The 21706-nt window shown below is 49.5% G+C and overlaps 1 protein-coding gene across 1 annotated transcript in view; it reads right to left on the bottom strand.

The window, feature by feature from the left end:
• The window catches only part of TNPO1 (transportin 1), a 1170250-nt gene that overhangs the window by 456023 nt on the left and 692521 nt on the right, over positions 1–21706 (bottom strand). Inside the window, exon 11 of the mRNA XM_069224095.1 lies at positions 21427–21579. Coding sequence (XP_069080196.1) covers positions 21427–21579 — 153 coding nt within the window. The remainder of the gene's footprint in view (positions 1–21426; positions 21580–21706) is intronic.

Raw genomic sequence — 21706 nt, forward strand, 5'->3', positions numbered from 1 at the left:
AAATATATTTGAATTAATTTCTAGAACCACAAGATTCCACTCGCAGGTAAGTACTTTAAAAGATTCATATTTCACACAGGTATCACAGTACTTTGCTTGAAATAGGTAAGTAACAGTTGTTGAATTATTGTCAATAAGCTATTTTAAAAATGGACACAGTGCAATTTTCAGAAACAGTTCCTGGGGGGAAGAAATGTTAGATAGATTTACAGGTCGCTACAACACTTACAATTTCAGTCTTCAGGTTTTAGGAAGTCCACCTGTTAGGGTTTAAGTTAGCCCCAAACACCCACCACCAGCAACATGGGGCCGGCCGCAGAGGTCAAAGTTGAGCCTAATTAACGTTGGCTCCTATGGATACAGGGGGTACTCTGAATTCGGTGAGCCAGCAGGTAAGTACCTGCGACTCAGAGGGCCGACCAAGGGGGATTAGAAGAGCACTGGAGGGGCAACAAGTAGGCACCAACCACACACCCTCAGCGGCACAGGGACGGCCGGGTGTTGAGTGCAAACAGGACGTCTGGGTTTCAATTCTGGTCTATTAGGAGACACCCGGGTGTCACTCAGAGGCTGCAGGCGAAGCCGGTTGGGGGGTAGGGGTGGGGATGTGTCTCAGGAACGCCACTGGTCAGACAGGGAGGAGCGCCAGGCCACCTGATGCACAATGATGCACTGGGGGTTGGTTTCTCCAAGGCCTCAGGGATGCGGGTGCAGTGTGTTCTTTAGGCGTCAGATTTCTTAGTCCGGAGATTTGCGGTCAGGGGGGTCCTCGGGATTCCTTCTGCAGGCATCATCGTGGAGGGATGGAGAGGTCAACCCAGGGTGGGCAATTGCTCGCAATCGCCTCGGGACCCTCTCTTGCTGGGGGGACCACGTGGACATGGGGCGAGGCCTTCGGGTGCACATCCAGAGTGAATTGGGAATCCTAAATTGTAGGTTTCTTGAGACAGAGCCGTTGTCCTCGGAAGTTCTTGGTGCTTTTGGGTGCAAGGCAGTCCTCTGGAGTTGGCAGAGGTCACTGGGCCTGCTGGACGCGTTGCTGGTCTTTTTTTCAGGTTCTTTGAAGCATGAGACAGGCCGGGAGGGCTGGGGCCAAAGCAGTTGTCTTCCTTCTTCTCTGCTGGGGGTTTCAGATTAGCATTCCTTCTTGTAGGTCGCCAGGAATCTGGTGCGCTGGGTTCAGGGAGGGCCTTAAATCCTAGATTTAGGGGCGTGCTAGGGGTCAGAGGGAAGTAGCCAATGGCTACTGTCCATAAGGGTGCCCACTCACTTTGGGGAGGGGAGCACATTACTATCCGTTTAGGTCCCTGACCTCCAAACCAAGACGGAAGATTCTACAAGGGGGGGGGGGGGGGGGGGGCGAGAGGAGAATGTCACCTCAGCTCTGGACACCTAAGGGGTGGTCACTCCTCCCTGTTTCATACAGCTATGCCCTCATCTGTGGTATAGTGCACCCTGCCTTTAGGCTGTAAGGCCTGATAGAGGGGTGATGTACTTATGCCACAGGCAGTGGTTTGTGGGCATGGCACCCTGAGAAGGGTGCCATGTCAACTTTGTCTTTCTCCCCACCAGCACACACAACTGCAAGACAGTGTGCATGTGCTGGGTGAGGGGTCCCGTAGGGTGGCATAACACATACTGCAGCCCTTAGGGACCCTCCCTAGTCACAGGGCCCTTGGTACCACTGCTACCTTTTACAAGGGACTTAGCTTTGTGCCAGGGGTGTGCTCATTGTGGAAACAATGGTATCGTTTTAGGGAAAGAACATTGGGGCCTGGTTTGCAGGATCCTAGCACACACACAGCAAAGTCAGCATCAATATCAGACAAAAAGTGGGGGGTAACTGCACCAAGGGCCATTTTCCTACACCTAGTGTTAGAAATTGGGTTTTTGGTTGGCAGTCAGGTTACCCTCTGTCCAAGCAAGAACCCTCACTCTAGTCAGGGTAAGTCACACACAATCCAAATTATCCTGTGCCCACCCTCTGGTAGCTTGGCACGAGCAGTCAGACTTAACTTAGAAGTAAAGAATTTGTGAAATAAATCATACAATAAAACCATATAGCACCACAAAAATACATCACACAGTGTTTAGAAAAATATAGAATATTTATCTGGATATTTGTAGATCAACACAATAAAAGATGCAATAAGAATTTGTAGAAATATCACTGAAAAGTGATATAAAGTGTCTTAAGTCTTTACAAAGCAAACAAAGTCTCTTTCAAGCACAAAGTACCTGGTTTGGAGTGGAAAATCTCCGCAGGAGGAGGAGATACGTGGAAAATTCGGTGTGTGCGTCGGTTTCGCCCCTTCACACACGGACTTTCGTAATTTTTCACGCGGGGAGACGTGCGTCTTTCTGTGTGAGGAATAATGGTGTGTGCGTCAGTTTTGCCCCTTCACACACGGACTTGCGTCATTATTTTTCACTCGGGGAAGGCGTGTGTCGTTTTCCGTCACGCGGGCCGACTCCTTCTATGATTCGCGGGATTACCAGATGTCCCAGGGTCTGTGCGTGGATTCCTCGGCTTGTTATCCGGCTACGCGTCGTTCCGGGAGGCTGTGTGTGGAATTTTCTTTCTCACTGCAGGCGTCGCGTCGATTTCTTCTCAGGAAGTCGGGCGGCGTTGTCCATGCGAGGCCGTGCGTCGAAGTTCTGGTCGCCCCGTCGGCGTCGAACAGCGTCGGCGTGCAGCGATTGTCTCACCGCGGAGCAAGCTGTGCATCGAATTTTTCGGCACATGAGGAGTCCAAATAAAAAAGAGAAGTCTTTTTGGTCCTGAGACTTCAGGGAACAGGAGGCAAGCTCTATCCAAGCCCTTGGAGAGCACTTTTGCAGCCAGACAAGAGTTCAGCAAGGCAGCAGTCCTTTGTAGAAAGCAGACAGGTGAGTCCTTTGAGCAGCCAGGCAGTTGTTCTTGGCAGGATGCAGGTTCTGGTTCAGGTTTCTTCTCCAGCAAGTGTCTGATGACGTAGGGCAGATGCCCTGTTTTATACCCAAATGTGCCTTTGAAGTGGGGGAGACTTCAAAGAGTGGCTAAGAAGTGCACCAGGTCCCATTTCAGTTCAATCCTGTCTGCCAGGGTCCCAGTAGGGGGTATGGCAGTCCCTTCTGTGAGAGCAGGCCCTCCACCCTCCCAGCCCAGGAAGACCCATTCAAAATGCAGATGTATGCAAGTGAGGCTGAGTACCCTGTGTTTGGGGTGTGTCTGAGTGAATGCATGTAGGAAGTTGGCTCTGTATGTGCTATTTCAAAGTAAGGAATAGCATGCACAGAGTCCAAGGGTTCCCCTTAGAGGTAAGATAGTGGCAAAAAGAGATAATACTAATGCTCTATTTTGTGGTAGTGTGGTCGAGCAGTAGGCTTATCCAAGGAGTAGTGTTAAGCATTTGTTGTACATACACATAGACAATAAATGAGGTACACACACTCAGAGACAAATCCAGCCAATAGGTTTTTGTATAGAAAAATATCTTTTCTTAGTTTATTTTAAGAACCACAGGTTCAAATTCTACATGTAATATCTCATTCGAAAGGTATTGCAGGTAAGTACTTTAGGAACTTCAAATCATCAAAATTGCATGTATACTTTTCAAGTTATTCACAAATAGCTGTTTTAAAAGTGGACACTTAGTGCAATTTTCACAGTTCCTAGGGGAGGTAAGTATTTGTTAGGTTAACCAGGTAAGTAAGACACTTACAGGGCTTAGTTCTTGGTCCAAGGTAGCCCACCGTTGGGGGTTCAGAGCAACCCCAAAGTCACCACACCAGCAGCTCAGGGCCGGTCAGGTGCAGAGTTCAAAGTGGTGCCCAAAACGCATAGGCTAGAATGGAGAGAAGGGGGTGCCCCGGTTCCGGTCTGCTTGCAGGTAAGTACCCGCGTCTTCGGAGGGCAGACCAGGGGGGTTTTGTAGGGCACCGGGGGGGACACAAGCCCACACAGAAATTTCACCCTCAGCGGCGCGGGGGCGGCCGGGTGCAGTGTAGAAACAAGCGTCGGGTTCGCAATGTTAGTCTATGAGAGATCTCGGGATCTCTTCAGCGCTGCAGGCAGGCAAGGGGGGGATTCCTCGGGGAAACCTCCACTTGGACAAGGGAGAGGGACTCCTGGGGGTCACTTCTCCAGTGAAAGTCCGGTCCTTCAGGTCCTGGGGGCTGCGGGTGCAGGGTCTCTCCCAGGCGTCGGGACTTTAGGTTCAAAGAGTCGCGGTCAGGGGAAGCCTCGGGATTCCCTCTGCAGGGGGCGCTGTGGGGGCTCAGGGGGGACAGGTTTTGGTACTCACAGTATCAGAGTAGTCCTGGGGTCCCTCCTGAGGTGTCGGATCTCCACCAGCCGAGTCGGGGTCGCCGGGTGCAGTGTTGCAAGTCTCACGCTTCTTGCGGGGAGCTTGCAGGGTTTCTTTAAAGCTGCTGGAAACAAAGTTGCAGCTTTTCTTGGAGCAGGTCCGCTGTCCTCGGGAGTTTCTTGTCTTTTCGAAGCAGGGGCAGTCCTCAGAGGATGTCGAGGTCGCTGGTCCCTTTGGAAGGCGTCGCTGGAGCAGGATCTTTGGAAGGCAGGAGACAGGCCGGTGAGTTTCTGGAGCCAAGGCAGTTGTCGTCTTCTGGTCTTCCGCTGCAGGGGTTTCCAGCTGGGCAGTCCTTCTTCTTGTAGTTGCAGGAATCTAATTTTCTAGGGTTCAGGGTAGCCCTTAAATACTAAATTTAAGGGCGTGTTTAGGTCTGGGGGGTTAGTAGCCAATGGCTACTAGCCCTGAGGGTGGGTACACCCTCTTTGTGCCTCCTCCCAAGGGGAGGGGGTCACAATCCTAACCCTATTGGGGGAATCCTCCATCTGCAAGATGGAGGATCTCTAAAAGTCAGAGTCACCTCAGCTCAGGACACCTTAGGGGCTGTCCTGACTGGCCAGTGACTCCTCCTTGTTTTTCTCATTATTTTCTCCGGCCTTGCCGCCAAAAGTGGGGCCTGGCCGGAGGGGGCGGGCAACTCCACTAGCTGGAGTGTCCTGCTGGGTTGGCACAAAGGAGGTGAGCCTTTGAGGCTCACCGCCAGGTGTGACAATTCCTGCCTGGGGGAGGTGTTAGCATCTCCACCCAGTGCAGGCTTTGTTACTGGCCTCAGAGTGACAAAGGCACTCTCCCCATGGGGCCAGCAACATGTCTCGGTTTGTGGCAGGCTGCTAAAACTAGTCAGCCTACACAGATAGTCGGTTAAGTTTCAGGGGGCACCTCTAAGGTGCCCTCTGGGGTGTATTTTACAATAAAATGTACACTGGCATCAGTGTGCATTTATTGTGCTGAGAAGTTTGATACCAAACTTCCCAGTTTTCAGTGTAGCCATTATGGTGCTGTGGAGTTCGTGTTTGACAAACTCCCAGACCATATACTCTTATGGCTACCCTGCACTTACAATGTCTAAGGTTTTGTTTAGACACTGTAGGGGTACCATGCTCATGCACTGGTACCCTCACCTATGGTATAGTGCACCCTGCCTTAGGGCTGTAAGGCCTGCTAGAGGGGTGTCTTACCTATACTGCATAGGCAGTGAGAGGCTGGCATGGCACCCTGAGGGGAGTGCCATGTCGACTTACTCGTTTTGTCCTCACTAGCACACACAAGCTGGCAAGCAGTGTGTCTGTGCTGAGTGAGAGGTCTCCAGGGTGGCATAAGACATGCTGCAGCCCTTAGAGACCTTCCTTGGCATCAGGGCCCTTGGTACTAGAAGTACCAGTTACAAGGGACTTATCTGGATGCCAGGGTCTGCCAATTGTGGATACAAAAGTACAGGTTAGGGAAAGAACACTGGTGCTGGGGCCTGGTTAGCAGGCCTCAGCACACTTTCAATTGTAAACATAGCATCAGCAAAGGCAAAAAGTCAGGGGGCAACCATGCCAAGGAGGCATTTCCTTACACAACCCCCCCCCAAACGAAAGAGGATGAGACTAACCTTTCCCAAGAGAGTCTTCATTTTCTAAGTGGAAGAACCTGGAAAGGCCATCTGCATTGGCATGGGCAGTCCCAGGTCTGTGTTCCACTATAAAGTCCATTCCCTGTAGGGAGATGGACCACCTCAACAGTTTAGGATTTTCACCTTTCATTTGCATCAGCCATTTGAGAGGTCTGTGGTCAGTTTGAACTAGGAAGTGAGTCCCAAAGAGGTATGGTCTCAGCTTCTTCAGGGACCAAACCACAGCAAAGGCCTCCCTCTCAATGGCACTCCAACGCTGCTCCCTGGGGAGTAACCTCCTGCTAATGAAAGCAACAGGCTGGTCAAGGCCATCATCATTTGTTTGGGACAAAACTGCCCCTATCCCATGCTCAGAGGCATCAGTCTGCACAATGAACTGCTTAGAATAATCTGGAGCTTTTAGAACTGGTGCTGAGCACATTGCTTGTTTCAGGGTGTCAAAGGCCTGTTGGCATTCCACAGTCCAGTTCACTTTCTTGGGCATTTTCTTGGAGGTGAGTTCAGTGAGGGCTGTCACAATGGATCCATATCCCTTCACAAACCTCCTATAGTACCCAGTCAAGCCAAGGAATGCCCTGACTTGAGTCTGGGTTTTTGGAGCTACCCAGTCCAGAATAGTCTGGATCTTGGGTTGGAGTGGCTGAACTTGGCCTCCACCTACAAGGTGGCCCAAGTAAACCACAGTTCCCTGCCCTATCTGGCATTTGGATGCCTTGATAGAGAGGCCTGCAGATTGCAGAGCCTTCAAAACCTTCTTCAGGTGGACCAGGTGATCCTGCCAGGTGGAGCTAAAGACAGCAATATCATCAAGATAAGCTGTGCTAAAGGACTCCAAGCCAGCAAGGACTTGATTCACCAACCTTTGGAAGGTGGCAGGGGCATTCTTTAAACCAAAGGGCATAACAGTAAACTGATAATGCCCATCAGGTGTGGAGAATGCTGTTTTCTCTTTTGCTCCAGGTGCCATTTTTATTTGCCAGTACCCTGCTGTCAAGTCAAAGGTACTTAAGAATTTGGCAGCACCTAATTTATCTATGAGCTCATCAGCTCTTGGAATTGGATGAGCATCTGTCTTGGTGACAGAATTGAGCCCTCTGTAGTCCACACAAAACCTCATCTCTTTCTTTCCATCTTTGGTGTGAGGTTTGGGGACTAAGACCACTGGGCTAGCCCAGGGGCTGTCAGAGCGCTCAATTACTCCCAATTCCAGCATCTTGTGGACTTCCACCTTGATGCTTTCCTTAACATGGTCAGACTGTCTAAAGATTTTGTTCTTGACAGGCATGCTGTCTCCTGTGTCCACATCATGGGTACACAGGTGTGTCTGACCAGGGGTTAAGGAGAAGAGTTCAGGAAACTGTTGTAGGACTCTCCTACAATCAGCTTGCTGTTGGCCAGAGAGGGTTTCTGAGTAGATCACTCCATCTACTGTGCCATCTTTTGGGTCTGATGACAGAAGATCAGGGAGAGGTTCACTCTCTGCCTCCTGATCCTCATCTGTTACCATCAACAGATTCACATCAGCCCTGTCATGGAAGAGTTTAAGGCGGTTTACATGGATCACCCTCTTGGGGCTCCTGCTTGTGCCCAGGTCCACCAGGTAGGTGACCTGACTCTTCCTCTCTAGCACTGGGTAAGGGCCACTCCATTTGTCCTGGAGTGCCCTGGGAGCCACAGGCTCCAGAACCCAGACTTTCTGCCCTGGTTGGAACTCAACCAGTGCAGCCTTTTGGTCATACCAAAACTTCTGGAGCTGTTGGCTGGCCTCAAGGTTTTTGGTTGCCTTTTCCATGTACTCTGCCATTCTAGAGCGAAGGCCAAGTACATAGTCCACTATGTCCTGTTTAGGCTCATGGAGAGGTCTCTCCCAGCCTTCTTTAACAAGGGCAAGTGGTCCCCTTACAGGATGACCAAACAGAAGTTCAAAGGGTGAGAATCCTACTCCCTTCTGTGGCACCTCTCTGTAAGCGAAAAGCAGACATGGCAAGAGGACATCCCATCTCCTTTTGAGTTTTTCTGGGAGCCCCATGATCATGCCTTTTAATGTCTTGTTGAATCTCTCAACCAAGCCATTAGTTTGTGGATGGTATGGTGTAGTGAATTTATAAGTCACTCCACACTCATTCCACATGTGCTTTAGGTATGCTGACATGAAGTTGGTACCTCTGTCAGACACCACCTCCTTAGGGAAACCCACTCTGGTAAAGATACCAATGAGGGCCTTGGCTACTGCAGGGGCAGTAGTCGACCTAAGGGGAATAGCTTCAGGATATCTGGTAGCATGATCCACTACTACCAGGATATACATATTTCCTGAGGCTGTGGGAGGTTCTAGTGGACCAACTATGTCCACACCCACTCTTTCAAAGGGAACCCCCACCACTGGAAGTGGAATGAGGGGGGCCTTTGGATGTCCACCTGTCTTACCACTGGCTTGACAGGTGGGGCAGGAGAGGCAAAACTCCTTAACCATGTTGGACATATTGGGCCAGTAGAAGTGGTTGACTAACCTCTCCCACGTCTTGGTTTGTCCCAAATGTCCAGCAAGGGGAATGTCATGGGCCAATGTTAGGATGAACTTCCTGAACAGCTGAGGCACTACCACTCTCCTAGTGGCACCAGGTTTGGGGTCTCTGGCCTCAGTGTACAGGAGTCCATCTTCCCAATAGACCCTATGTGTTCCATTTTTCTTGCCTTTGGACTCTTCAGCAGCTTGCTGCCTAAGGCCTTCAAGAGAGGGACAGGTTTCTTGTCCCTTACACAGCTCCTCCCTTGAGGGTCCCCCTGGGCCCAAGAGCTCAACCTGATAAGGTTCAAGCTCCAAAGGCTCAGTTCCCTCAGAGGGCAGAACTTCTTCCTGAGAAGAGAGGTTCCCTTTCTTTTGCTGTGTTGTAGTTGGTTTCCCAACTGACTTTCCTGTTCTCTTGGTAGGCTGGGCCATTCTTCCAGACTCCAGCTCTACTTGTTCACCCTGTGCCTTGCATTGTGCTCTTGTTTTCACACACACCAGTTCAGGGATACCCAGCATTGCTGCATGGGTTTTTAGTTCTACCTCAGCCCATGCTGAGGACTCCAGGTCATTTCCAAGCAGACAGTCCACTGGGATATTTGAGGAGACCACCACCTGTTTCAGGCCATTGACCCCTCCCCATTCTAAAGTAACCATTGCCATGGGATGTACTTTTCTCTGATTGTCAGCGTTGGTGACTGTGTAAGTTTTTCCAGTCAGGTATTGGCCAGGGGAAACCAGTTTCTCTGTCACCATGGTGACACTGGCACCTGTATCCCTCAGGCCCTCTATTCTAGTCCCATTAATTAAGAGTTGCTGTCTGTATTTTTGCATGTTAGGCGGCCAGACAGCTAGTGTGGCTAAATCCACCCCACCCTCAGAAACTAGAATAGCTTCAGTGTGGACCCTGATTTGCTCTGGGCACACTGTTGATCCCACTTGGAGACTAGCCATACCAGTGTTACCTGGATGGGAGTTTGGAGTGGAACCTTTCTTGGGACAGGCCTTGTCTCCAGTTTGGTGTCCATGCTGTTTACAGCTGTGACACCAGGCCTTTTTGGGATCAAAGTTTTTACCCTTGTACCCATTGTTTTGTGAAGAGGCTCTGGGCCCACCCTCCTGTGCAGGTTTTTGGGGGCCTGTAGAAGACTCTTTACTATTTTTAGTTTTGGTTGTCTCATCACCCTTCCCCTGGGGAGTCTTTGTGACCCCTTTCTTTTGGTCACCCCCTGTTGAAGTCTTGGACACCCTTGTCTTGACCCAATGGTCCGCCTTCTTTCCCAATTCTTGGGGAGAAATTGGTCCTAGGTCTACCAGATGCTGATGCAGTTTATCATTGAAACAATTACTTAACAGGTGTTCTTTCACAAATAAATTGTATAGCCCATCATAATTACTTACACCACTGCCTTGAATCCAACCATCTAGTGTTTTCACTGAGTAGTCAACAAAGTCAACCCAGGTCTGGCTCGAGGATTTTTGAGCCCCCCTGAACCTAATCCTGTACTCCTCAGTGGAGAATCCAAAGCCCTCAATCAGGGTACCCTTCATGAGGTCATAAGATTCTGCATCTTTTCCAGAGAGTGTGAGGAGTCTATCCCTACACTTTCCAGTGAACATTTCCCAAAGGAGAGCACCCCAGTGAGATCTGTTCACTTTTCTGGTTACACAAGCCCTCTCAAAAGCTGTGAACCACTTGGTGATGTCATCACCATCTTCAAATTTTGTCACAATCCCTTTGGGGATTTTTAACATGTCAGGAGAATCTCTGACCCTATTTATATTGCTGCCACCATTGATGGGTCCTAGGCCCATCTCTTGTCTTTCCCTTTCTATGGCTAGGAGCTGTCTCTCTAAAGCCAATCTTTTGGCCATCCTGGCTAACAGGAGGTCATCTTCACTGAGAGCATCCTCAGTGATTTCAGAAATGTGGGACCCTCCTGTGAGGGACTCACTATTTCTGACTAACACAGTTGGAGACAGGACTTGAGGGGTCCTGTTCTCCCTATTTAGGACTGGAGGAGGGACATTGGCCTCCAAGTCACTAATTTCTTCCTCTGTGAGGTCATCATCAGAGGGGTTGGCTTTTTCAAACTCTGCCAACAGCTCCTGGAGCTGAATTTTGGTAGGTCTGGAGCCAATGGTTATTTTTTTTATATTACAGAGAGACCTTAGCTCCCTCATTTTAAGATGGAGGTAAGGTGTGGTGTCGAGTTCCACCACCTGCATCTCTGTATCAGACATTATTCTGCTAAGAGTTGGAATACTTTTTAACGAATCTAAAACTGTTTCTAGAATCTAATTTCAAACTTTTAACAAACTTTTAAACTCTAAAAGACAATGCTAAACAGGGACTTAACACACAAGGCCCTAGCAGGACTTTTAAGAATTTAGAAAAATTTCAAATTGCAAAAATGAATTTCTAATGACAATTTTGGAATTTGTCGTGTGATCAGGTATTGGCTGAGTAGTCCAGCAAATGCAAAGTCTTGTACCCCACCGCTGATCCACCAATGTAGGAAGTTGGCTCTGTATGTGCTATTTCAAAGTAAGGAATAGCATGCACAGAGTCCAAGGGTTCCCCTTAGAGGTAAGATAGTGGCAAAAAGAGATAATACTAATGCTCTATTTTGTGGTAGTGTGGTCGAGCAGTAGGCTTATCCAAGGAGTAGTGTTAAGCATTTGTTGTACATACACATAGACAATAAATGAGGTACACACACTCAGAGACAAATCCAGCCAATAGGTTTTTGTATAGAAAAATATCTTTTCTTAGTTTATTTTAAGAACCACAGGTTCAAATTCTACATGTAATATCTCATTCGAAAGGTATTGCAGGTAAGTACTTTAGGAACTTCAAATCATCAAAATTGCATGTATACTTTTCAAGTTATTCACAAATAGCTGTTTTAAAGGTGGACACTTAGTGCAATTTTCACAGTTCCTAGGGGAGGTAAGTATTTGTTAGGTTAACCAGGTAAGTAAGACACTTACAGGGCTTAGTTCTTGGTCCAAGGTAGCCCACCGTTGGGGGTTCAGAGCAACCCCAAAGTCACCACACCAGCAGCTCAGGGCCGGTCAGGTGCAGAGTTCAAAGTGGTGCCCAAAACGCATAGGCTAGAATGGAGAGAAGGGGGTGCCCCGGTTCCGGTCTGCTTGCAGGTAAGTACCCGCGTCTTCGGAGGGCAGACCAGGGGGGTTTTGTAGGGCACCGGGGGGGACACAAGCCCACACAGAAATTTCACCCTCAGCGGCGCGGGGGCGGCCGGGTGCAGTGTAGAAACAAGCGTCGGGGTCGCAATGTTAGTCTATGAGAGATCTCGGGATCTCTTCAGCGCTGCAGGCAGGCAAGGGGGGGATTCCTCGGGGAAACCTCCACTTGGACAAGGGAGAGGGACTCCTGGGGGTCACTTCTCCAGTGAAAGTCCGGTCCTTCAGGTCCTGGGGGCTGCGGGTGCAGGGTCTCTCCCAGGCGTCGGGACTTTAGGTTCAAAGAGTCGCGGTCAGGGGAAGCCTCGGGATTCCCTCTGCAGGCGGCGCTGTGGGGGCTCAGGGGGGACAGGTTTTGGTACTCACAGTATCAGAGTAGTCCTGGGGTCCCTCCTGAGGTGTCGGATCTCCACCAGCCGAGTCGGGGTCGCCGGGTGCAGTGTTGCAAGTCTCACGCTTCTTGCGGGGAGCTTGCAGGGTTTCTTTAAAGCTGCTGGAAACAAAGTTGCAGCTTTTCTTGGAGCAGGTCCGCTGTCCTCGGGAGTTTCTTGTCTTTTCGAAGACGTCGAGGTCGCTGGTCCCTTTGGAAGGCGTCGCTGGAGCAGGATCTTTGGAAGGCAGGAGACAGGCCGGTGAGTTTCTGGAGCCAAGGCAGTTGTCGTCTTCTGGTCTTCCGCTGCAGGGGTTTCCAGCTGGGCAGTCCTTCTTCTTGTAGTTGCAGGAATCTAATTTTCTAGGGTTCAGGGTAGCCCTTAAATACTAAATTTAAGGGCGTGTTTAGGTCTGGGGGGTTAGTAGCCAATGGCTACTAGCCCTGAGGGTGGGTACACCCTCTTTGTGCCTCCTCCCAAGGGGAGGGGGTCACAATCCTAACCCTATTGGGGGAATCCTCCATCTGCAAGATGGAGGATCTCTAAAAGTCAGAGTCACCTCAGCTCAGGACACCTTAGGGGCTGTCCTGACTGGCCAGTGACTCCTCCTTGTTTTTCTCATTATTTTCTCCGGCCTTGCCGCCAAAAGTGGGGCCTGGCCGGAGGGGGCGGGCAACTCCACTAGCTGGAGTGTCCTGCTGGGTTGGCACAAAGGAGGTGAGCCTTTGAGGCTCACCGCCAGGTGTGACAATTCCTGCCTGGGGGAGGTGTTAGCATCTCCACCCAGTGCAGGCTTTGTTACTGGCCTCAGAGTGACAAAGGCACTCTCCCCATGGGGCCAGCAACATGTCTCGGTTTGTGGCAGGCTGCTAAAACTAGTCAGCCTACACAGATAGTCGGTTAAGTTTCAGGGGGCACCTCTAAGGTGCCCTCTGGGGTGTATTTTACAATAAAATGTACACTGGCATCAGTGTGCATTTATTGTGCTGAGAAGTTTGATACCAAACTTCCCAGTTTTCAGTGTAGCCATTATGGTGCTGTGGAGTTTGTGTTTGACAAACTCCCAGACCATATACTCTTATGGCTACCCTGCACTTACAATGTCTAAGGTTTTGTTTAGACACTGTAGGGGTACCATGCTCATGCACTGGTACCCTCACCTATGGTATAGTGCACCCTGCCTTAGGGCTGTAAGGCCTGCTAGAGGGGTGTCTTACCTATACTGCATAGGCAGTGAGAGGCTGGCATGGCACCCTGAGGGGAGTGCCATGTCGACTTACTCGTTTTGTCCTCACTAGCACACACAAGCTGGCAAGCAGTGTGTCTGTGCTGAGTGAGAGGTCTCCAGGGTGGCATAAGACATGCTGCAGCCCTTAGAGACCTTCCTTGGCATCAGGGCCCTTGGTACTAGAAGTACCAGTTACAAGGGACTTATCTGGATGCCAGGGTCTGCCAATTGTGGATACAAAAGTACAGGTTAGGGAAAGAACACTGGTGCTGGGGCCTGGTTAGCAGGCCTCAGCACACTTTCAATTGTAAACATAGCATCAGCAAAGGCAAAAAGTCAGGGGGCAACCATGCCAAGGAGGCATTTCCTTACAATGCACAAGGAGCTGTCAACCAAGCCCAGCCAGACGTGGCTTGTAAGGCACAGAAAGATTTAAGTGCAAAGAAATGCTCACTTTCTAAAAGTGGCATTTTAGAATAGTAATATCAAATCCAACTTCACCAGTCAGCAGGATTTGGTATTACCATTCTGGCCATACAAAATATGACCTTCCTACTCCTTTCAGATCAGCAGCTACCACTTCAATACTGTATGAGGGCAGCCCCAATGTTAGCCTATGAAGGGAGCAGGCCTCACAGTAGGAATTTAGGAGTTTTACACTGCCAGGACATGTACACTACACAGGTACATGTCCTGCCTTTCACCCACAAAGCGCCCTGCTCTAGGGGTTATCTAGGGCACACATTAGAGGGGACTTATATGTGGAGAAAGGAGAGGTTTAGGCTTGGCAAGTACTTTCAAATGCCAAGTCGAGGTGACAGTGAAACTGCACACACAGGCCTTGCAATGGCAGGCCTGAGACAAGGTTAAGGGGCTACTTAAGTGGGTGGCACCACCAGTGCTGCAGGCCCATTAGTAGCATTTAATCTACAGGCCCTAGGCACATACAGTGCACACTACTAGGGACTTATAGGTAAATTAAATAGTCCAATTGGGTATGATCCAATGTTACCATGTTTAAAGGGAGAGAGCATATGCACTTTAGAACTGGTTAGCAGTGGTAAAGTGTGCAGAGTCTAGAAACCAGCAAAAATTAGGTCAGAAAAAGAGAAGGAGGAAGGCAAAAAGTCTGGGGATAACCCTGCAGAAGGGCCATTTCCAACACCTAGTATATGGTACACAGATACCCAGGGCACTGGGGTCCCAGGGGATCCCCATGGGCTGCAGCATGTATCATGCCACCCATGGGAAGCCCATGCAAAGTGTTCTGCAGGCCAGCCATGGCAGCCTGCGTGAAAGGGTGAATGCACCCAGTTGCACTACAGGTTACTGCACCAGGTCACTCTAAGTCACCCCTATGGTAGGCCCTCTCAGCCCAGAGGGCAGGGTGCAGGTACCTGTGTGTGAGGGTACCCCTGCTCTAGCAGAGGTGCCCCCTCGAACTCCAGCACCATTTGACAGGACTTTGAGTGCGGGGACACCATTTTATATATGTACTGGACATAGGTCACCACCTATGTTCAGTTACATAATGGTTACTCCGAACCTAGGCATGTTGGTATCAAACATGTCGGAATCATACCCCAATACTATTGCACGTATTGGAAGTATGATTCCATGCACTCTGGGGCTCCTTAGAGGACCCCCAGCATTGCTACCACCAGTATTACAGGGTTTTATGGGCAGCCTAGCTACTGCCACCCTTCAGACAGGTTTCTGCCCTCTGATGAAGCCCAGAAAGGCAGAACAAAGGATTTCCTTAGGGAGAGGGAGTTAACACCTTCTCCCTTTGGAAATAGGTGTGACTGGCTTGGGAGGGGTAGCCTCCCCAAGCCACTGGTTTGCTTTGAAGTGCACATTTGGTGCCCTCCATGCATAAACCAGTTCACACCGGTTCCGAGACACCCCACTCCCTGCTCTGGCACGAAACTGGACAATGGGAAGGGGAGCAACTCCACCGTCCATCACCACCTCAGGGGCGGTGTCCAGAGCCCCTCCAAAAGGACCCTGGGTTGTGCCATCTTGTTTGCAAGGTTAGCAGAGAACTTTGGAAGCATCTGAGAGGCCAAGCCAGGGAGGTGACGTCAGAGCCCCCTCCTGATAAGTTCTTACCCGGTTAGGTGACCAACCCCACTTTCAGGGCTATTTAGGGTCTCTCTCTTGCGTGGGTCCTCAGATTCGGCTTGCAAGATTCCAGCAGGACTCCTCTGCAACCTTCACTTCGACTTCTGGCCTCCCAAACCACAACTGGACCCTCCAGCAACCTACAAGCTGCAGATCCACACGGAAGACTCTTTTGCAATGTTGTATACAGAGTTCCTGCCAGCTTTGCAACAGTTTCCTCGCCATGCACCCTCAGAAGACTGCAACTGCTCATCCTGCACAAGAAGAAAAAGCAATCTCCCTTGGAGTGAAGGAGTCACTGCAGGCACCTACAACAAGGGACAACCGGCTGCATGGATCCCCTCTCCTGCTGAGTTGGGTGGATCATGGGTGGTGGTCCGGAGTAGTCCTCTCTGCCAGCGGTCCTTCTTTGGCGGAGGTAAGCCTTTGCCCTCCCATGTAGGACAGCATCCCGTGCACTGTCTCTCTTGCAGCTGCCTAGGCTTGTTTGCGTCTCCTGCCAGGGATCGTCAGGTGACATGCAGCTCCAGTCCCCAGCACTCCTTCCTGCAAATCCCAGCCTCCTGCGTCGTTCTCCTGCAGCGTGGGTTCCACTTTTTTAGTGCTGCATGGGCTTCTTTTCTGACTTCTATGTCCCAGTCCTGTGGGACTCCTGTGGGTGCTGCCTCTGCTCCTGTGGACTTTCTGCGATGCTGAGGGTCCGCTGTGAATTCCCCTCCTGGGTGGAGTCCTCCTGGGCCTTCCTGATCCCCGGTAGCACCTCTTTTCCACTAACCGCAAGTTTGCTTTTGCCAAGGCTTGTTGGTGGAAATCCTGCACAGGATACCTGTCTTCAATCTTCTTTCCGGTGTGGACATCTTCTGCATCCATCTGGAACTCTTCACCGGCTCCTAGGCTGACCTGTTCTTCAGAACTGTAGACCGACTCATGCATCCACAGCTGGGTGGGTAGTACCTCCTAATTCTCCTGGACTTCATTGTGACTCTTGAACTTGGAACCCTCTCTCCACAGGTCTTTCTTCAGGAATCCACGGCTGGTTTTCTTGCTGTCTACTCTGGGTGTCTTCTTTTTCTTCCACAGCTATCTCTAGTGAGCCTGGCTTCTAGACAATACCTACATTTCATTAAGAGGGGATACCTTGACCTGGTAAAAGGTGTAAGTACCATAGGTACCCATCACACACCAGGACAGCTTCCTAAAATATTGCTGTCTTTAGCTCCACCTGGCAGGATCACCTGCTCCACCTGGGGAAGGTTTTGCAGGCCTTCCAATCAGCAGGCCTCAGTATTAAAGAATCAAAGTGCCAAATAGGGCAGGTCACAGTTGTATACTTGGGTCACCCTGTAGGTGGAGGCCAAAAGCAACCCTTACAGCCTCAAATCCAGACAATTCTGGACTGGAAGCTCCAAAAACCCAGACTTAAGCTAGGGCATTCCTTGGCTTGACTAATTAATACAGGAGGTTTGTGAAGGGGTACGGATCCATTGTGACGCCCCTCACAGAACTGACCTCCAAGAAGATGGCCAAAAATGAAAACTGGACTCTTGACTGACAAAATACCTTTGACCCCCCCTAAAGAGGCAATGTGCTCAGCACCAGTACTCAAAGCTCCAAATTATTCTAGGCAGTTCATTGTGCAGATGCCTCTGAATATGGGATAGGAGCAGTCCTGTCCCAAATCAATAATGATGGCCTTGCACAGCCTGTTGCTTTCATTAGCAGGAGGTTACTCCCCAGGGAGCAGTGTTGGAGTGCCTTTGCTGTGGTTTGGTCCCTGAAAAAGCGGAGACCATACTTGTTTGGTACTCACTTTACTGTTCAAACTGCCAACATACCTCTCAGATGGCTAATCCAAAAAATGAGAACCCTAAACTTTAGAGGTGGTCCATATCCCTACAGGGTATGGACTGTTCAGTGGAACACAGACCTGGGACTGCCCATGCCAATGCAGATGGGTTTTCCAGGTTCTTCCACTTAGATAACGAAGATTCTCTTGGGAAAGTTTAGTCTCATCCTCTTTGTTTGTGTAGGAAAGGGCCACTGCTGGCATGGTTAACCCCCCACTCTTGCCTAATACTAACTTAGATTGAAGGTGTGCTGAGTTCATGCTATCCAGGCCCCAGCACCAGTGTTCTTTCCCTAAATCTGTAACTTTGTTTTTACAATTGGCATGCCCATGGCACACAGTTAAGTCCCTTGTAAAAGGTACCCATGGTACCAAATAGCCCTGTGGCCAGGGAAGGTCCCCAAGGGCTGCAGCATGTATTATGCCACCCTGGGGTACCCCTCACCCAGCACATGCACACGGTCTTTGCAGCTTGTGTGTGTTGGTGAGGAGAAAAAAGCAAAGTTGACATGGCACCCCTCTCAGGGTGCCATGCCCACAAACCACTGCCTGTGGCGTGGTAAATCACCCCTCTAGCAGGCATTACAGTCCAAAGGCAGGGTGCACTATACCACAAGTGAGGGCATAGCTACATGAGCAATATGCCCCTACAGTGTCTAAGTCCATTCTTAGACATTGTAAGTGCAGTGTAGCCATATTGAGTATTTGATCTGGGAGTTTGTCATTACAAACTCCCCATCTCCATAATGGCTTTACTGCATACTGGGAATTTTGGTATTAAACTTCTCAGCACAATAAACCCACACCGATGCCAGTGTGGGATTTGAGAAATGCATCCAGAGGGCATCTTAGAGATGCCCCCTCTATGGTAGCCAAACTGCTAATGCAGGACTGACCGGTCTGTGCCAGCCTGCCACTTTTAGACACATTTCGGACCACATGGGGTGAGAGCCTTTTTGAGCTCTCTGTGGTCAGAAACAAAGCATGTCCTGGGTGGAGCCGCTTCATACCTTCCCTAATGAAGGAACTTTAACTCCTGGCCATAAGCCTCAAAGGCTCAAGCCTTGGGTTACAATGCCACAGAGAACTCCAGCTAGTGGAGTTGCCCACTTTTGGTGGCAAGTCCAGCAGGAAGGTTAGGGAAAACAAGGAGGAGTGACCAACCCCAGCAAGGACCACCCGTTAGGGTGTCCAAAGCTGAGGTGACATGCCCCCCGCCACCCTGCAGAACGCCCCCACCCCCGCAGAATCCTCCATCTTGGTTTGGAGGGGCAGGGACCAATAGGGTTAGGTTTGTGTCCCCCTCCCCAAAGGGAGTGGACACAAGAAGGGAGTATCCACTCTAAGGGACAGTAACTATTGGCTACGCCCTCCGACCCCTGAAACGCCCCTAAATCCAGGATATAAGGGTCTCCCTGAACCCAGCTCACCAGATTCCTGGCAACTGAAAAAAGGACTGCTAAGCTGAACCCCCAGCAGAGAAGAAGGAAGAAGCAAACTGACTCGGCCCCAGCCCCAAGAACCTGCAACAATACGGCGACACATCCAGCATGACCAGCAACCTCTGCCAAGCTCCAGAGGGCTGCCCTGCATCCCAAAGGAACAAGAACTCTAGAGGACAGTGGCCCTGTCCACAAATAAACAAGACTAAGGGACTCCAGCGTCTCCCCGGATCCACGAGTCCTGACCACTCTGCACCCGACTGTGGTCAGTGACCAGGTGGCCCAACCAGCTAGAGAGAGATCCCAGGCGATTGTGAGCAGATTCCCACCCTGGGTTGACCTCTACACCCCTCCACGACACCTCCTGCGGAGGGAATCCCGAGGACCCCCCTGACCGCAAAAGCTACGGACAAAGATATCGGACGCCTAAAAGAACACTGCACCCTCAGCCCCCAGGCCTTGGAGAACCCGACCTCTGCTGCAGCTAAGTTCAGCAGGTGGCCCTCCTCCCTGTCCAGCCTGTGGTTTGCCCAAGTCAACACCCTGAACCTTGCCTGTAGCCTCTGTGGTGTGATCCCCGGGGTTCCTTCATAGACTATTGGAAGCCCAACGTCTTGTTTGCAGCCTGCACCCGGCCACCCCAGTGCCACTGAGGGTGTGTATTTGGTGCCCTCTTGTGCCCCCCGCATTGCCTCGAGTACTCCTCTAAAACTCCCAGGTTTGCCCTCCGAAGTTGTGGGTACTTACCTGCAGGCAGGCCTGAGTTCGAGTACCCCCACTCTCCATAGGAGCCCATGTTAAATTTGCCTCAACTTTGACCTCTGCACCAGGCCGACACTGTGTTGCTGGTGGTTGGTGTTTGGGGTTAACTTGAACCCCGACCTGTGGACTTTCTAACCCCTGGAGACTGGAACTGTAAGTCAAGTACTTACCTGTAAATCATACTAACTTTTCTTCCCCCCAGGAACTGTTCCTGAAAATTGCACTGTCAACTTTTAAAACAGTTAATTGCCAATATCTCAAAAACTATAACCTATCGATTTCAAACGAAGTACTATTGATAGATGTGTGAAATACGAATCTACTGAAGTACTTACCTGCAACTTGAATCTTGTGGTTCTAGAAATAAATTAAGAAAATATATTTTTGCTATATAAAAACCATTGGTCTGGAGTTAACGGAGTGTGTGCTTCTTCTAATGCTTGTGCACTACCCTCTGATAAGCCTAACTGCTCGACCACACTACCACAAAAGAAAGAATTAGCATTTTCTACTTTAGCCTCTGGGAAACCCCCTGGATTCTGTGCCCACTAGAACTCATTTTGATATAGTGTATACAGAGCCAGCTTCCTACAGGAGTGCTCTGCAGAGTACTCAAAGAGCTGCTGTAACTCAGGGCTGCTGTCTGCACACTAGCCAGCATCCCTGAGGTGAGAGTATATCCCTTACAATCTGCACAATTTGCTAGATAAGCTGTGGAAATCTCTAGAAACATGCTTGCCTGCTGAACAGTGAAGGAGAGTGCCTGGACCTGCAGAAGGAAAGACTATGCACGAGGAGTATCCTAGCCATGTTTCCAGCACGCTGAGTATCCACAAGTGCAGACACTTATGAGAAGCATAACTAGCTCTGACCTGAACAGTGAGGGGTCAACCCAGTCTCCCTATGTGATTCTCAAGGCGAACTAGGTGAAGCATCGATAACCTCATTCAAGTGTCCTGTACAGCTTCCCTGTGGAGTGATTGTAGCTTCGATATACTGTGTGACCTGCAAAGGCTAATAACACTACCATTGCAGAGGACCTTCTCAAATGCTTGGAGGCAGCTACGGCTGAAGAACGGTAACCACTGCTTTGCTGTTTATCAGCTGCTAGCTCAGATATGATGCGGATGCCCCTGATTCTGTGCCTACTTATAAAGATGCTGTAGCTCCAAAGAGCGCACCACTTATCTCTAAGTAGATTCCTAGCAAACTGATAACACAGGGCCTGAACTCTCAGACTGAGAGACTATAACTTGAACTCAAAGATGAGCCTGCCTTTCAGGAAAATGATTGCCATTTTTATTTGAACACAAAATCTGAACAAACTGAAACGGGATATTCAACATGGTAGTTGCTTGCCTTGCATAGCCTAATAGCAGTGAGCTCACATACCTTTGCCTAGTTCTACATATACACTCTAGACACAAGGAGTTTTTAAGTCACTGCAGATTGTATGAAGAATATGGTATTTGTCTAGTGCCTTGCAGATGAAACTGTAAAATCCTGTAGCTGAACCTCCATTACTGCCATGTTTAAGTTCTGAATCTCTGTCCCCCACACTACCTCCATTAGAAGACTGACTGACTTCGATATTCAATTTAAATGTGGAAAGGACGCATGTGGCACACTTTGAAAATTCATGATAGGACAAACCGCCAGACACCATAGGCAAAAAAAAAAAAATCAAAGCCTCCACAGATGTAGCCCTTTAGTTCTTAGTGACCACATGATCAGGGACATACAGTAATAGGAAAAAACTATAGAAATAGATAAAATTAAGAAAAATTATCATATTGCTCCGAAATCTCTTGCGGTTATGTTTGTTCAAAAACCTGATGTCTCAGTATTTCACCATACCATAATGCATGCATTTACCAAATAAACATTTTTGTAGCCTTACAATTTATTTCTATGTCATCACATGTCAACCAGGTGATAAAGAGGTGGTATAATACACATTTGCCTACCTTCAGCAATTGCTCCAAGAACCAAGATTCCGGACTCTTTTATCACCCATTCTGGATGAAACAGCAGTTCTTTCAAAAGTGGTAAAATATGAGGTAAAAGCTCATCTCTAAATACGTTTGCAAGGACATCTAATGCTGCAGCCGAACATTTCCCTGTAAAAATAACAGAATATCAGAAGAGGTACCCATACATCGTCAAGTAGTTAGCATAAATTATTTGTTTCATAATTTAACCATCCTAAAGGGCAAGTTACTTACCTTCGGTAACGCCTTATCTGGT

This window comes from Pleurodeles waltl, chromosome 1_1 (genome assembly GCF_031143425.1).
Source record: "Pleurodeles waltl isolate 20211129_DDA chromosome 1_1, aPleWal1.hap1.20221129, whole genome shotgun sequence".
Taxonomy (NCBI): domain Eukaryota; kingdom Metazoa; phylum Chordata; class Amphibia; order Caudata; family Salamandridae; genus Pleurodeles; species Pleurodeles waltl.